This window comes from Falco peregrinus, chromosome 2, assembly GCF_023634155.1.
Source record: "Falco peregrinus isolate bFalPer1 chromosome 2, bFalPer1.pri, whole genome shotgun sequence".
NCBI lineage: Eukaryota > Metazoa > Chordata > Aves > Falconiformes > Falconidae > Falco > Falco peregrinus.
In genome coordinates, this window is record NC_073722.1 from 108,004,556 (window position 1) to 108,022,028 (window position 17,473).

The following is a 17,473-nucleotide window of genomic DNA, read 5'->3' on the forward strand; positions in this document are numbered from 1 at the left end:
GGGAAGACTCATTCAATCTAGCTTGACACTGTTTTTATTGCTCTTTTAGAGACTCTGCTTCTCTCTGAACACCCCACCATTAAGGTAAAGCTTACTGTCCTGTATTTTAGCAATCCAAAACCCAGGTAAAGTCAGACTACAAACAGCAGGCACTGAAGAACTAAAAACAGGCACCTCCCAGACACCAAAATAATCCACCCCCATCGCCCATCTCAACCAAGCAATTTGGTTTATTTATTCTTTCCAACATCCTTACCTTGCTTCTGCAAATTCCAAACAGATTCCATTTCTGTGGAAGCAAAATGAGAAGACCATTGTTATTATGCAGATTGATGCTGCTATCAGAGACAACTCCCAATATGCTTTTAACTTTCCGAGTGTGGCATGACGCTGCTGCAGTTGTGCTGAGGCTTTCAGACAAAGCCAACCCCATCCAGCCCAGCAGCGCAGCCCCAACCCAGCCCACAAGACTGCACGAATTTGATGTGAGGGATCCAGCAACAAAAGGCAGAGATATGGCTGTAACGTGGTCTTAAGGGTCAGAGGGCCAAACTGAGCATCAGAAATATCATGGCCATCTCTCCTCTCCTACAAATCACAATCTTAACTTCAGGCTTTAGTAGTCTGACTCCAATGCTGCTTCGCACATTACAGCCTCAACATGTAGCCTGGAGAGATGATTTTTTACGAGTTGATGTTTAACGCGTGTGAAATCAGAACTGCTGGACAAAGTGAGTTTCTCATGGTTCACAGCATGCATCTGCTGAAACACACCATGCAAAGATTACTCTGCTACCATCACCGCTAAACTGCTGCCAACGTGTCATCCGAGAACAAGGTGCGACGCTCGAGATACCCAGCTGCCTGCCTGGCTTGCAGTTCTTCCCCCAATTTACCTCCACAACACACTTGTGGGCTAAAGACAAACAAATGCTCCCCAGTTCTGGCTGAAAGAGCATTATGCTTTTGTTTACCCAAGAAATAACAGCGAAGTTAAATGCTCTTTTCATTCACATCCAGAAACAGAAGGCTCTTCCCTTTAAAACACCTCCCCAGTTAAGTCACATCTTCAGAGACCTATGCAAAATAACTACATTTAACCACTGTCAAGTTGGAATTTTTTACAAAGACACTAACTGTACCCCGTGACCAAGTTTAAGAGATGAACTTGCAGAAAAGGAGCACTTAGTAGGAACACAACCTGCAAGAACAATCTTTAAAGTCTCCCTTCTGCCAGAAAGGAGGGTGACAAGACCTTGGTAGGGGCTAGGAATGGAGAACGGCAACACATTATTAAGCTACATGGTACGTGCAGTAAAGCACAAAACAAGGCAATAAGTAAACGAACCAGCATGGGAAAGGAAGAAGAAGAAACGCTACAGAACTCGTGGCCTCAGCATGATGTGTGCCAAGCGTCACCTCGATCAATCGCCTGCATGTTCACGTCCCTTCTCCAACCCTTCATCTGTCCTTTGTCTGCCACAATCTCAAGCTCCCTGGGGCAGGAAATTGCATGCAAATAAATATTGCCAACCCTCTCTGCACAATTAAGTCTTTTGTAAGGAAGGCCCTGAAAATTTTACGAGGTCTGTTATTTTTGCATCACGATAACAGCAGCAATACTCTGCACTTTCATCAGGGAAACCCTAAGTGCTTTGGCAACAGTAACCAGCCTGTAAAACCCCCAGGGATATAAGCAACCTAGCAAGGGACCACCTCCCTCATCCGTCAGATGCCGATTCCCCAGAAGTAAAACGAACCAGCTACTAAAATTACCTCCAGCAGAGCTAATTTTCCATTCAATGAAGTCAGATGCATAATTTCCTAACAGTTAAAGAACATCATCTATTTTAACAGTTTTCCCCAAAGGCAGGGGACAGAAAGCTACTCTCAGGTTGCTGGTTCCTCCACACGAGAGCAACATTTGAGCATCAAATACAAGGTAGAGGCCAAAGCGCTGCCTGCTACTGTATCTCCATGCAAAAGACCATGCTTTCTTTTGTGCTTCTATTTGGTCCTAACTTCACTGGACACTACAAGAACGTGAACTGTTTGTGTTAAGAGGAACCTGACAACAAGGCAGACAGTGAGATACTATCCAAACCACACCAAAAAACCTTGGAAGTTGTCAAAATTCTGTTTTTAAAAACCTAACAAACCAATACCCAAACTCCGTAACCTTTTTGGGCTTCATCCTCCTCCTTTGGAAGACAACGTAGAAGAGAGGGTGGTATAAAGTGTCCTGTAAATCCCAAGCACCTGGATGCGTTAGCTGGCAGATGCTCAGTCTGACAAAGCTACAAAACCAAGGCCATCAGCAAACTGGATGTGCTATCGACTGTTCCTGTTTATCGTCTGCCATCAGAACAAGTGCAAGGACCTCCCCTGTACCTGACCAGCAGCACTGCACACGGATCCAGGAGAGCATGGGTTAAGCACATTTACCAACCGAAACAACTTCACAGAGGGGGAAGGAAAAAAAAAAAAAAATGTCTTGGGCTAACTGCAATACAAAATTAGGAAAAAAAAAAAGGTTTCCTTCAAACTTCAGATGGAATTTTATGATTTATTTTCCTTTACTTGGTAATACATTAGAGGAAGTTTTCCTCCTGGTTCTGGATTGGTTACAGGCTGTGGTCACCTACAACTGTCACAAGGTGCTGTGACAAGTGCCATGACCACTGTCGCAGTAGTTGGATGGACCTCAGTGACTGACGCGGTGGACAGGCAGCTCAGCAGAGCCACCGCTGCGCAGCACCCGGCTCCAGCTAACCAGAGCATTAAGCACAGGGACGCAGGGTGGAGGACAAGGCACCCACCATGAGCCGGTCATGTTAGAGGCCCCACGCCTGCTTCCAGCCCTCCTTCCTTGGGTCAAGCTCTTTTCTCGAGCCCGCTTTCTCGGAATAAAGCTTCCAGGGAGAGTCTGAGCAGGGACTCCTACTATCGCCCACCCCTGGATGGGAAAAGGGGCACCCTCACCATGAGCGTGGGGCCAGCTCTCCGACACTGGCCCAAATCCTAGTACTGCCGCTTTCCAAAGCGGAAGGTGATCAATATGACCAATAGACAGGGGCCACCATTCCCAAAACAGGGCACGTGGCCGGGGAAATCGCATGCTTTCTTCTCAGCGGACTCCAACCCAGCTAGAGAAAATGCCATCAGCAAACCCTTGCACAACCCTGTGTCAATGCCAGCACTGCTCCGAGCCAGGGGCAGAATTAGGTCACCTCCCGTGCCCCTTCCAACCTCACGCTTCCCAGGATCTTTTACAATTAGCCAGCCTCTCCACAGCCCTCTGGCTCACGGTTGGCTGAGGAACTGTGGCAGACAGCCCCAGCCACATCCACCTCAAGAGCTCCAGGGGGAGAACCATTTTTCCTGGGGACTATCACCCAAACAAAGGGTTGGTGAAGGAAGGCTTTGATGTTAGGAACAGACCCCAGCACGCTGGTGAATTGCGCCGAGATTCCGCATAGCCAATAAACTTTATAGCAGGACTGGTACACGATGTTGGAGGGGAAAGAAGTCTTTCTGTGATCACTTGTTAAGACAGGCACTTTACACACATTTTCCTTCCTAGAAAGGCTGCCCCTGCAAACAGAAGTGTCAGCACAACACCACGGTACTAGTTCTCGGTTCTCATAAATGTAACAATATAAACTGGCAATTGTCCCTAAAACGAAGCGCTAAAAAAGTAACAAAGAGGGACCTTCCTCATCTGATTTTCCATCTGCAGGACACAATGATTAAGGTAAAGGACTGCCCCAGAAACGAAGCAAAGACTAAAAATTCAATGCTGTGGAGACTCATTGCTGTACCAAATACACTGACATCCTGACAACTGGCAAAAGCACAGACTTGAAGGAGATTTATATCAGCCTTTTCCCCACAGCTCAGGCCCCACAAGGCCCTAAGCAACAGTCTGAGATCTAACCCCTTCCCAACAAGGGGGATGGGAAACCAAGGCGCCTTTTTTTTTTTTTTTTCCCTCTCTTCTCCTGATGTAAAGGATGAAAATTGCTGAATTCACAGCTCTGCTATTTCTTCTGACCCAGTTCACCATTCCGTCAAATGCCACTCCTGGCTGGCCCACGCTGACTTGCTCTATTTTCCATGCTGCTCTTCTGCTTCTTCACACGAGCAGAGATGCTGGTGCAACCGAGATGCTGAGAAGGAACAAAGCAGAGGCACAGGCAGAAACTCGGGGGCAAGACAGAAAGAGGGAAACCCTGCAGTTTCTTCTCCTCCACCTATATGCTCTTTGCTGTTGTGCAGCTGAACTGGAGACCTCGATTATTCACTTTTTAGCAAAGGACAAGCAAACTACTGAGCTTCCCATCACAAAGCTTGCCATACAGGGCCTGGCAGCAGCCAGCCTGGCCTGGAAGACTGCAACTGCCCCAACACTGCAAAATTCTGCAAAGTGCTGACAATTATTTTGATATAAAACATTTCATGAGGGAACTGGGATTCTTCAGCCTGGAGAAAAGGAGGCTCAGGGGGACCTCCTCACTTCTATAACTACCTGAAAGGGGGCTGTAGTGAGGCGGGGGTCGGTGTCTTTTTCCAAATAAGAAGCTATAGGAAAAGAGGAAACAGCTTCAAGTTGTGCCAGTGGAAGTTTAGATTGGATATTAGGAAAAATTTCTTCACTGAAAGAGTTGTCAAGCACTGGAAAAGGCTGCCTGAGGAGGTGGTGGTGGAGTCACCATTCTGGGAGGTATTTAAAAGCTGTGCAGATGTGGTGGTTAGGGACACGCATCAGTGGTGGGCTTGGCCATGCTGGGTTAATGGTTGGACTTGATCTCAAAGGTCTTTTCCAACCTAAGCAATTCTATGATCCAGCTGTCTTTAAAAGGAGGACTAAAGCAGTAAGAAAATACTGATTTCAACAGAAGGAAAGATGAGATACCCCCAGCCTCCTCTCCCAAAGGACCAAAAGATCTGCAGGGACCAGTTTTACCTCAAATGGATGAGGACTTTGGCAATGCCACACCGAGGCACAGGTTCAGTTCTAACCTAGATAGGGACAATGTTCCCAAGCAAGAGCATCACTCCTTCATGGTCCATCCAGTCTCCCAGACTAAGCTGCCGTCGCTGTCTCCAGCCACACATGCAGTAGGCCCACCAGTGCTCAACTAAATCAGATCTACCTTGCTAAATCAGGTATGTCACCCATGTGTGTTAAGGCACCATCACAAACACCGAGTGGCATGCACTGTCAGCGAAGGCTGCCACATTGAAGAATCGTGTTTTACAGTCAAGCAGATCAGGTGATCAAAGGAGACTTTCTGCCTTTTAAAAAGGAAAACAAAAAGGCAAGGCATGGAGCAGGGGCACAGAGGAAACAAGCATGAAATGCATTAGAGAGAAGAACAGGAGGGCACCTCAGCCTTGCCAGCACATTCCCAGTGCCCTGACTTCTGGGGAAAAAGCTATCTGGGCACACTCAGACAAGCACAGCTTCCTCCACGAGGCCCTCGCTCTGCTCTGCAGCCACCCAGCCTTACACCTCAGCACAGCCTTGCCAGCAGCCACTGTGCTGTGATGGTTCCAACAGGATTACCGCACCAGAGCCTGCCTGCCCTGTGTGTTACCTCCTCCATCTATCCTTTCCCAGGGAAGCTGTGAAGCAATTACAATCTGTAATGCCCCTTGCAGTCACTGGGCAAACAGCGCACAGGCAAGCCTGGTTTACTGGAACAAAGCTACCGAGTAAGCTGGAGGCTTTCCCATAGCCTATTTACAATCCAAGATGAGGATGCACATAATCTGATCACAGCTGCAGACACAAACAGTGCAAAACCAAAAAGCTTGTGACAGACAGGTCGAAGCACTCTAACCACTCATGCTAGAGCCCACTTCTCACTGCGACATCCAGGGATTCATCCTTGCACCATGAGCTGCTTGCACTCAACTACTACTGCACAGGATAGGAACACACCAGGACCCCAACAGCGCTCCATGCTCACCCCTGTCCTTGCCCCGCAATCGTTTTTCTTTGTGTCCATAACCCCAGAGGCAGGGCAGATTGGAAGATCAAACTATCGAGACTTTGCTCAAAAGCAAACAGATCAATCTGAAGAGGGAGAAGTTCACCCTCCTTTTGAAATCAAAATGAAACAACCTGAGAATCCAACTGCCTGGGACACCCTGACAGCAGCCCAGGCAAACCCACAGGCTCAGCAGGGAAGAAGGGAAGGCGGCTTGTGGAAAATAAGCAAGTGAAATTGTTCCTTTCCGATTGCAGAGGAATTGGTTGGCTAGGAGTAGGACCTCAGGAAAACAGCCCAAGATAAACGGAGAGAATGGTGTGGGAATTAACCACCGCACCGCTGTCTTGCAAACACACCCTGGCAGCTCCGTTTCCGAGCCATTTTGTAGGACACTGTGCCACAGGAGATCACCCGCAGGGTCTGGCTGCAGGATCACAGCCATGAAGAGGGGCAGGCACAGGGCAGAAGGTGGCACCATTCCTTCCAAAACCCCTTAACCCAACTCATCGCAACAGACTTGACACAGACAGAAAAGCAACACCCAATATTATCACAGAAGATGTACCAAGACCTGGACTGATCTGCTTTGTAAATCAGCAATAGCATCTGAAGACTAAGTAGGAGAAAGACACGCTGAAGCTGCTTGGAGCACCCTTATCACTGCATTAATGACAACACACTGATCAGAAACATCCATCATGTTTTACCCCCAAGTAACACTTTGAAGCTGGCACAGATACAGCCCAAAAAATAAATGGGCACAGAGGAGCAGTGGGGCAGGAACTGCTTCCCCAGGGCATCACAAGGGTGCTTGCTCTGCATGCTCAAAGCAAGAGCAAATGAGCAGAAAACGGTATTTTAAGGAGTGCTTTAGGTGTCTGTTCTTGCCATTGAATGGCATTAACCCCTGTGTTTAGACAACTAAACACAGCCAGACTCTGAAGTTAACACCTCCTTAAGAGGACATGGGAAGGGAGTGTTCTTTATTTTCCTGTTGTTACTATTGTTTTACTCTGGTCTGTCTTTCACACAGCTAGTGAGAAAGAGCGTGCTGATGAGTCTCGCTGTGGCTGTACAGAGTTGCTTTTCTGCAAGCAAGTTCAGGCTGACAAAACCAAAGAGACCAGAACTGCAAACTTAAGAAAAGGACTGCCTAGGACTTCCCTTCTACACCATGCTATGCCTTCTGGTACCCCCATTTTCTGATGGGAAACTGGGATTGAGGCTGCAGGCAGACACAAGAAATGAGAACTGAAAGCTCTTTTTAATACTGGGATAGACTGGATGGAAGGTAGAAGAGCCAGGTAAAATCAATTGATGAACGCTGTTCTCGAGAACACTAGAGCTTAAAACGTAACATTGTGAGAGAGGTGACCTGGAAGAAAATACCTGGAGTTATTATTTTTAAATGACTGGCCTTACTATTACTAAAGGATGGCATCTAAGTTTCTGTATGCTATACACAAGAGTTTGTGAACAGCTAATTTAAGAACTTTGTGGTGGCTCAAAACACAGCAATGCCAACCACGCTGCAGAGGGGAGCAAGACATTATCCACATATCTATGTGGAATAGTAAACAAGAAATGGATGATTACATTTTCCCTTCAGGGTAGGGGGATGCAGGGAGAGGGAAGGGTGCGGACACACACCAATAAAGAAGGAACTGCCCCTGCGTTCGTCAACGGTAGGTAAGTAACTGTGCCAAAAGGGAACACGCAACCAGGCTCCTGTTCACACTGAGCCAGGACCAAAAGCCAAGAACTGCTGCAAGACCTCAGAGCTTCTGGAGCTGAGGCTAAAGCGTAAGCAAGCCATCCCACAGGCCTCCCTCTCTTCATTCCCAGTTACAGTGTCTGTATCGTGTCTGAGTCATTTCAGTCTCAAAAAATCAGGAAAAAAAAGGAGCTGGACTACAAAGGACTCCATGAAAGCAATAAAATCACCTGAAAGATTTGGCCTACAAAGGCAATGAGAGAATTCAATCTGCAGCTTACAGAAGAGTTGATAAGCAAAGACTTGTCTTGCTGTGGCCCATCATACTCAGTAAGGGCAGGGGAAAAGCATGTATGTGTGGTTTGCTTAAAAAACTAAGATAAATCACACCATGAAAAGCTGTAGGAATAATTTTTTTCCTCCTTCAAAGTCATGATTTCAGGCCCTGATCTGCCCAAGGGAAAAGCTGCAACACTTTGGTGGCAGAGGTGTGAGTACAGACCATGAAGCCTTTTCAGGGACAGAATATCACCTGGTAAAGCTGGAACAGAGCAGATGAACCTACACATTTAAATCTGAGAAGCCTAGAAGGACCTGCTCATTCCATAGGAATTAAAATGTAAAACACACCAGTTAAGTATCATCCCTATCAACATCACTTACGCTTGTCCACAGGAATAGGGAAACAAATACCTCTTGACATTAATTAAACAACCTTTTGAATAACTTTCCCAAACCATTATTGCCATTAGAGATATGCAAGCAAGGAGCTTATTTTTAAAACACCCCGAATCGCTGTAAGGAATATATCATGTTAGAATATTTCACTTAAAAAACAGTAAAATAAAAAAAATAAAAAAAAAAGAGAAGAGACTGCCCTTAGGCAGCAAGTTAAGCCATTACCTTTAGTGTGATATATAATAGCAGCCCTCAGGTCAAAAGAACCCCAGCTATCTTTCCTTTCTAGGCCTCTCTGGTACCTCTGTTCTTTGGCGGAGGCTAGCAAATTGTTCGTAGGAGAGGCCAGAGGATTCTCTATTTCATAGTCTTTTGAAAGAAACACTAAAGCACCTTGGCTACTGGTGTCTGCCTTTTGTAGGTCACCTGTGTGATGCGACTCCAAAGCTAAGACACCACCCTCAACAGCAGTCCCAGGCTTAAGAATAGCACTAAGAATTTGAGGGCTAGTCCGTTTATCCAGCTCATAAGCCTTAGGAAACACAGGTTGTTCAGTTCCTGAGGGAATGATTTCAGCACACTGTGAAACCAAAGTGGCAGGATATTCCCCTTGAAATGTCACTTCCGTTAACTGATTATCCGCAGATTTCCCCACAACAGTTTCGGGTCCAGCGCTGGGCTCGTTTATGAAAGACAAGCCCCACTGATTCTGGAAGATATCTCCCAGGTTCTGCTGATTCGTCTGCGATGGGAAATCAACTTGCGCTGTACCCACAAGCACAGTTTGCATATTTGAAGGGTAGATAAAAAGGCTAGATTTCTTTTGTTCGAGGGCTGTTGAAGTTGTACTCATGTCCTGGGGTACTGACTCGGAGGAGGCTGATGGTACAGTACTAGCAGCAGTTGAGAGCAGTGGCTGGGTCCCTGGAGCATACACACTTCCATCAGTCCCTGCTAGAATTGGCCCATTCGAGAAGCTCGCAGAAGTAACAGATTTCATAGCAGACATGGGGACTTGGGATAGTCGACTTGATGTTTGGGCCTGAGTTTCCCCGGCAGATGACGAAGATGACGAAGACGACGTGGATGGGGTTTGAGCTGCTTTGTTGAGGTTTTCTTTAACTTTACTTGCATAACTTATTTTGGGAACAATTTTAGCACTGCTATTGTCCACTGGAAAAACTGGGGGTGGTTTAAATAAGGTCCATGAATCCTCTTTAGATGTAGCCGACGATGCGTGCTTGCCTTTGGGCCGGTCATCAAACTTCTTGCTGCTAATCCCAGGTTTGGCATCAGAGTTTTTTCGCTGTACATCCCCAAGCCCAGGCTTTCCCCGGCCTGCTCCACCAGTCCCAGCCTCGTATTTCCAGACAGGCTTAGTATTTTCAATTCGGTTCCCTTTTTGTTCACTATAATCAGGTTTGAAACTCTCAAGTTCCTGTTTTAAGGTTGGTGCAGTGACCTCCTGTTGCATTATTTTGTCCTGTACTAGATTCAAGTTCTCACAACCCTTGGCACTGTTGCGCCTGCCTTTCCGTTTTTTAGGCGTAGTATATCCACTCTCGGAGCCGCTACCATCGTTATCGGCCCCTTTGCCTACGTAGCCATTTGTGATATAGCTAGAATTACTGGTGACCACACCGTTTGGGATAGACACTCCCTCTGGCTTGTCTGAGGACTGGCTTTCTCTAAGTTTATTTTCATAGGACTTCTCATTCTTTTTGTCCATGCTATTTTTCTGAATGAAGTTCTTGGTTTTGATTCCAGCTTTCCCCAAAGCACTGGCCTTCACAGTCTGCTTTGGGGTCACGTTAGTGTCTACAAGCTGCTGGCTGCCATTGGGTACCCTGGATCCTGGGGTGGCGGTTTCATCAGAGCACAGGCCCTTTAATGATGCTTCTCTTTCTCCTGCATTACCATTTAGCTCTCCGTAGCCTAGAAGAAAGCCAAAACCAACAAAAGGCAAGAGTTAGAATGTGAAATGCTAAACTTCCGATTGCAGAAAGCTGTAATCAGCCCTAACATGTCCAGTTTCCTCAAGCAGACATTTTAAAATAGGAAAACATCTAGTCTCTGATGTACAAAAGCATATGCTTATTTGCTGGAAAGCACAGCAAGAAAAGCAGACAGTCAGGATAACAAAACAAAGCAAAAGAATACACAGATATTACGTGAAGAAAATATACTGCACTAAAGATCACTGGCAAGCTGAAGAGCTATTTCATCAGCTACTATTTCCAGGTCACACAGAGGAAAAAAAAAATTAATTCCCAGGATGCTTCAAGACAGAGGGATCTGCTGCCTTTGCTACAGGATTTGTTGAGGTTCAGAATCTATACTGTGAACAAGGGCCAACTCCTATCATCTCCATCAAGCTCCCAGACCTGAAACACCAGCACCCCTTCTCCCCACCCACCTCCCAAACGTCATCTCTAGTAAAGTCTAGTAAAAGGGGGGAAAAAAAAGGAAAAAAAAAGCAGCTTTCCAAAAGGACATGGGTAAGTACAGCTGGAAGGTGGAGGGAAGGTAGGGTGACCGCATCTCCTCACTTCATTTTTAGACAGAAACCAACACTGCCCTACATGTGCTCTTTAGCATTGAGAAGGTGATAAAACTGAGAAGAAACCCTTCCACCACTACCAGCAACAAGTTTCCTACCCACTGAGAAATTCTGGTATTTCAGAGTCCCTGGGAGACCTGCTACTAGCTTAACACCCAAGAAATAACATACTTGCTGAGGGCTCCAACTCATCAAACCGTGAGATTATGCTGTACACTCAGCTTTCCTTTTTGCTTCTTAAGTTCATTTCTAGGCCTTACGGTTCTGAAGTGAATCTTGAGAGTGCAATTCAAGTGGAGCTGGAAGCCCATGATAGTCCAGACTGAATCAACTCACCTTCCTTTTTTAAAAATTTTTTCTTTTTTAAAAATCTCTGGCCAGAGACCTATTGCTTTCGAGGACCTTGGCTACAATGCCCCAAGAGAAGCCTTCACTGAGAAATGGGAAGAGCACATTGTACCCAAGCTCAACAAATACATTCCAGCTGTGGACCGAGCAGAGGGACTCCCTCCTACTGCACCCGCTCCTCCTGGAACAGCGCTATCCTCCTCGCTCCTCCTCTGACTCATCCGTCCTCCTTCCCGAGGGTGGAAAGCCTTACATCTCCCACAACAACTGACCCACCTAAGGCTTCATCTGCAGCCGTGACGGCGTGCAGTCAGCACAGCGCACGGAGTCCCCCAAGAACAAGAGCAGGCAAAGCTCCAGCTTGAAAAAGAACGTTTTTGTTGTTGCCGATGTTGTTAAAATTAACTGCTATACTAAAAATCATTGTTATCCTCACATCCTGGAGCCTCAGATGTCTGGCAGATGTAACTGCTCAAGTTCTGTGCAAGTCGGGAACACAAGAATCCTTGTAGGAACCTTTACAGAAATTCCACAACTGAGTTTGCTGAGAGGGATCAAAAAGGATTTTACTACAAGCAAGTATCTGTAACCACCACAACTTCCACTATAACTTTCAAATATGCTGCTAAGAGTATTAACCATCAATACTTCATCTCAGAGAAAAGCAACAGGATGGGATTCCCAGCTGAGTCAAGGACTAAAAATCAAGTATTTCAGAATAACGTGCAGAGGAAGCCTTCTAAAAAGCAATGCATTATAGCTGACCTTGTATGACTCAAAACTTCTGACACTACTCGTTAATGAAACAAAACAATAAGAGTGGTCATAAGACCAATGCAGATGAGGAGCAAAAGAATAAAATGAAGAACAAAATCCATTTCAGTAAGTCAGTGTGTCAGCAGTTTCTAGTTCCAATTTTCAAGTATTCACAACTCAGCTGCCAGAGTTTTCTCCAAATCAACATTTGGCACAGCTAGCTCTGGCCTGGACACCGAGGTGCAGCAACCGGAATTGAGGAAGAAGAAAAAAATTAAAATAAAACATCAAAACAAACAGGTGAAGAGTATTTAGCAACCCCCCAAATGGTTTCATATCTGGCAAGGGAGGGGTGTCAGAGTAAGCACATATTAAAAACCCTGGGCACACTGCGTACAGCAAAATGACTACTCAACTTATTTTGTGCTCGGGAACTTATTTTAGCATGTGCCTACCCAGGGCGCTCGCTGCCCGCTGCGGAGGTGAGCGGCCATGGCCAGCCCCCGGAGCCAGCTCCCGGTGCCAGCTCCCTGCCCCTCGCCCGCCCCATGATGTACACGGGCATTTTAAGGAAAAAAAAAAAAAATATATATATATATACACACATAAATATATATATATATAAGCTGCATAGTATTCCGGCTGCTCTTGCCACCACGCTCGCCCTCTGCGACCACACGAGCCCCCCGGCGGGGTCCTCCCAGCCACCGCGGAGCCCCCCCGAAGCGAGGTGGGGGCCCGGCCCGCCCGGGAGCAGCCCCCCCGCCGCGGCCAGGGCTGCCCGGCCACCGCCTCTGCGGTGCTGCCGCCCGGCCAGCGCGCCGGTACGCCGCCGGCTCCGCCAGCCCCTGGGCCGGCCGGCCGGCCCGCCGAGACCGCCCCGCGCCCGCTCCTGCGCCCCCCCGGCGCCGGGCGGTGGCCGCGCAGGGAGGAGGCGGCCGCAGCCCCCCGGGCAGCGCCGGGGCCCCGCCAGGCCGCGCCGCCTCCTCGCTCCCGCCGGCCGGGCCGGGCCGGGGCCCCTCCGCCTTATCTGACTCATTGATTTTCACGCTCATCAATTTTTAAGCGGCGGGTCGCCCCCCGGCCGCCCCCTCCTCCCCCCCGGCGCGGCGCGGTCCCGGCGGGGGGCAGCGCCCCTTGGGCCGCCCCACGTGCCCGGCGGGCGGCGGCGGTGCCGGCGGGCCCCGCGGCTCCCGCAACCGCGCCGGCCCCAACATGGCGGACAGGAAGCGGCCCCAGCGCGGCGGAGAAGCTTCCAGCCGGGCCGGGGGAGGAGGCGGCGGCGGCGGAGGAGGGCCCCGCCGCCGCCCCGCGAAGGTCACAGGCCCCGGCCCGCCGCCCGCCCCGACCTGCTCTCCGCTTCGGCGCCTCCTGGTGCTGCGGGCCGCCGTGCTTGTGCTCGTGTCGGAGCGGCGGCTTGGGCTGGGCTCGGCCGTCGGGCGGCGGCAGGTAGGCGCTCTGCGGGTGGTGGTGGTGGTGGCCGTAGTAGTAGTAATGGTGGTGGTGGTGGTGATGGGGCTGCTCCTCCATGGGGGGCGGCTGGCGGGGCCGGGCCGGGCTGGGCGCTCGCTGCTGGGCCGTGCGGCTCCGGCGCTGGGACGCGGCTGGCGCGGGGGAGGCGGCGGACTGGCAGCGCCCGCCCTGCAATCAGCGAGCCGCGCCGCCGCGCCCGCCCCCCGCCCCGCCCCGGCCGCCCGGCGGAGAGGCGAGGCGAGGCGGTGCGGAGAGAGCTGGCCCGGCCATCGCGGCGCAGCCCGGGCGGGCCCCGCCTGGCCGCCCCGCTCCGCGGGGGGCAGCGGGCAGGTGAGGCCGCGCTGCCGGCGACGGGGCCGCCGGAGGGCGGGGGTGGCTTCGCCCCGCTCCCCGTGCAAACGCGGCCGAGGCGGAAAACGGGGCCGCGCCGGAGCCGCCGTCTTGCCCTGCTCTTGCCGCTGAGTCAGGCCTCGGAGCCTGATGGGCGGCCCCGCGCCGCCGCCGCCACACGAATGGGGTGTTCCATTGCCCCGCTCCGCGGCCTCGCCTCCCGGGGGGCAGCGGCGTGTGTCCCAGCGGGGCTTCGCTGCGGGGACACCCGGGCGGGGGCGGCCCGGGCTGCAGCAAAGCCCCGTTTGACCGTCAGCGAGCGGAGGACCCACGCCCCGCAGCCGGGCGGGGTGGAGGGGATAGGGGGGCGGCGCAGGGCCGTGGCGGAGGGGCTGCGGCCAGGGCCGCGGAGCAGGCACACCGCCAGCTGCCGGGCTGCCAGCCGCAGTCCCGGAGAACCGGGGAGCAGCGGCAGCGCCCTCGGGAAGGCGGCGGGACGAGCTGCTCCGGGGCTCCCCCCGCAGACCGCCCGGCGGCGGCGCAGCCCGGGGCGCACGGCGGCCCCCCCGCCCCCGGCCCAGCCCGCTGCCACCTCTGGAGGGGGAAAAGTGGGTTCCAACTACCCCTCCTGGCCTCTTCTGAGGGAGGCGCTGGAGATTGGGACCGATGCGTAATAAAAAAATATCACAGTCAGGTTGTTGGGAAGACTGAGAGTGGGAGACAACTTGAAACTTGTCAAAATCTGTAACAGATTGGATACCGTTCCAGGCCCCCGGTAATCCTCACCGCAGCGTGTTCGGAGGGGTGTCCCGCAGCTAAATGGCCTGAACTGCCTCTGCTTCCAGTGGGCTCCACCGCCAAAAGACCAGCTGGACCTTCCCCTCTGACAGCCTCCCCACTGCCGCCCTCACTACCGAGGTGAAGGCGCAGACCCCAGGGGTCTCCATGGACACCCCGGCAGCAGCGGGACAAAGGGGGTTGGTTTGCATGCAGAGCAGTGAGGAACCCAGTGTAATTAGGGGGGTAGGAAAAGGGCAGATAGAGGGATGGAGAGACACAGGATTGACACATACAGGCTGGAGTCAGAGGCAAGCCCTACTCTGTGCTATTCATTATTCTGGTGTGATTAATTACCTCCAAATACAGTGTGCACCACAGCAAAGGAGGAGGAAGAGCAACAAAAGAAAATGCGATCATGTAATTAAAGACTGTTAGAATTAACATACACAAAAAGAATAAACAGGCTGCACAGATGATCTTAAAAATAGTATTTCCTTGCTTCTCAGGGCTTGCACTTGCAGCTTTCATGCCCTGCAGCATTTTAATAAACAAAATTCATTAATAAAGTTCCTGTGTGCAGAAAGCCCTATGAGACTTTGGCTCTGTTCTGCTGGGCACTGTACAAAGGACAAAGCCCTTTCCCAGGGATTTTACAGTTCCCAAGTTTTATTTCAACAGAACACACCTGAAAGTTTATGCCTCAAGCACAGTTTGCTGCTCCACCCCTCTTTAATACATAGGAGGTAAAAATCATCCTGCCAGAAATGCCAACTTCTATGTTAACACTAAGGATTTTTTCAAGATTTGAGGTGCCTGAAACATCACAAGTTCCGTGCCAAACTGGCCCTGCAGTTTCCGTTTCTTTCAGCACAATGCAAAGCAATTTAAAATGCGGTGAAACAATTTAAGCAAGCAACTATGAACTCTGGGCTTTACCCATGCTCTCAGGAATAACGGTCCTTTCAAACGCTGACTCATAGAGTGACCACACATTGCTTAGGAGACAAGTCTTCAAATGAGGAGTCAGGCTTTAATCATGGTTGACATTTTATTGGTGGCTTGGAAGAATTTATTTTTAATATAGGGAACTGGCTTAAAGACATAAACTTCAAAAGACTCTGAAGAAAGCAAACAGTTACGGACAAATCAGCTCTTCACACACATATACCAGACATCTAAATACAGAAGGCAGTGGGTTGTCTCTTTGTGTAAGACAAAGCAACTCTTTTGCTGCTTGGAAGTGTCACAATGTCACTGTATTATCAAAAGCCTGCAAAAACAGATTAAAAAAAAATCCTGAATAATAATAGAACCTGGGGCCCATCCCCTTCAGCAACACAGCCAGCATCCCACACTGTGAGGTGGCCAACTGCACACGTGTCTGCTGGGTCACCGCCCTGCCTAATGCAGATGAATTTTAGCGGTACTACAAGTTCCAGCATGCAGCGCTGTGGCCTGGTGTCTCCTACCTGCCATGCTGGGACATGTAGTCTTCAGAATCCACAGTCTCTATTAATCCCATCGTTAGCACAACGTTGCACCAGTTACACTGCATATTAATGTTTAACAGTTGCTCAGGATGCGTTCTCTGCGGAAAAGGGAGATTTCTGTGCCTCCTTATCTGCAGGAGTTTTCCTTCTTACTGCTCTTTGGCAAGCCAGCAGGGTCTCATGCAAAGGAAAGAGGTCATTTTCCTCGGAATTCCACACCCAGTGCCAAGTATTCCCACATCCAGGCACAAAATTGGGCACAGCCAGCATAATTTCTTACTCAGTAATTTATTCAAAGCTTTCTTTTATAAAAGCTTTGAAGTAGATGGCTTTTCAGAGAACCTGCCATTTAAAGCTGCAAAATGAAGGCAGCAAGGAATGAATCAACTGCTACAGAAATCATGAGAAAGTTTTCCTGGAGAGTCTTGACCCAAGATGAGTTTTGAGTTCATATGAAAATGCAGTTCAACTGAGAAGCTATTCTAGTGATTTTCTAAGAACAAATAATTTCCTTTCAAAGGCAACCCCTAAGACACTGTATTTAATTTCCATCGAGTATTTTCAGGTCAGTTAAAACTGAAACTATAAAATTAATCTGTGAAAAGTGCTGGCTTTGTAATATTTCTTGTGCCTGTCTGCTGTTTGAAACTCAGGATTAGGAAACATCAAAATTACCGTATTTAGAGATATTGGGAAAGGTTCTTATACGAAGTACGTGTGGCATTTATTTACATTTTTTGCCACAGTGTTTTCATTAATAGCAATGGTTCAGACTTGCAAATTTCTCTATATTCTAACACATCCAACCTAACAAAGCACTCAAGCAGATGTTTCGTTCCAAGAATGCTTATAACCATACTATTCAAAACCTTGCCACATTTGGCCCCTGAAATCTAACGTATTTCAGTACAATGCAGTCAGGATTTACCAGCTGATATTCATATGCGGGAGGAAGACTCAGATCTCAGAAGTAGTTTAGTCAAGACGGAGGACGGGGTGACAATGCACCTTGCAGCCTTCTGCTTGTCCAGCAGTGCAGCTGTCCTCACAGAGCTCACAATACCAGCCTTCACAATTATGCTCAGGTAAGGTGGAGCCTCTCCTCAGTTCCATTTTTGTACTCTGCTGTGTACATTATTTATAGGTACAAACCCGGTCTCTTGAAAGATTTCTCTCTCTCAAGACAGCTTAATAGTAGACTTTGGGTTAGAGGTCTTAAATACATTTTTTTTGGCTGCTTTTTAACACTGAACTAAACTGTAGGAATGGATAGTATGGATGCTTGTCTTTCCCATCCCTAACAATTTAAGCATTTCCACCTAACAGCACATGCTGAATTAAGGTG

The 17,473-nt window shown here is 49.2% G+C and overlaps 1 protein-coding gene across 2 annotated transcripts in view; it reads right to left on the reverse strand.

The window, feature by feature from the left end:
• NUFIP2 (nuclear FMR1 interacting protein 2) overlaps positions 1-17,473 on the reverse strand; it is a 36,791-nt gene that overhangs the window by 2,776 nt on the left and 16,542 nt on the right. Inside the window, exons 1-3 of one of the 2 annotated variants that reach the window (XM_055794298.1) lie at positions 13,405-13,698; positions 8,617-10,326; positions 257-289 (exon numbers count right to left, since the gene is read on the reverse strand). In XM_055794298.1, the coding sequence (XP_055650273.1) occupies positions 257-289; positions 8,617-10,326; positions 13,405-13,585 (1,924 nt within the window). In that variant the 5' untranslated portion in view covers positions 13,586-13,698. Of the gene's footprint in view, positions 1-256; positions 290-8,616; positions 10,327-13,404; positions 13,699-17,473 lie in introns of those variants that run through there. The other variant, XM_027791122.2, reaches the window with a different exon arrangement.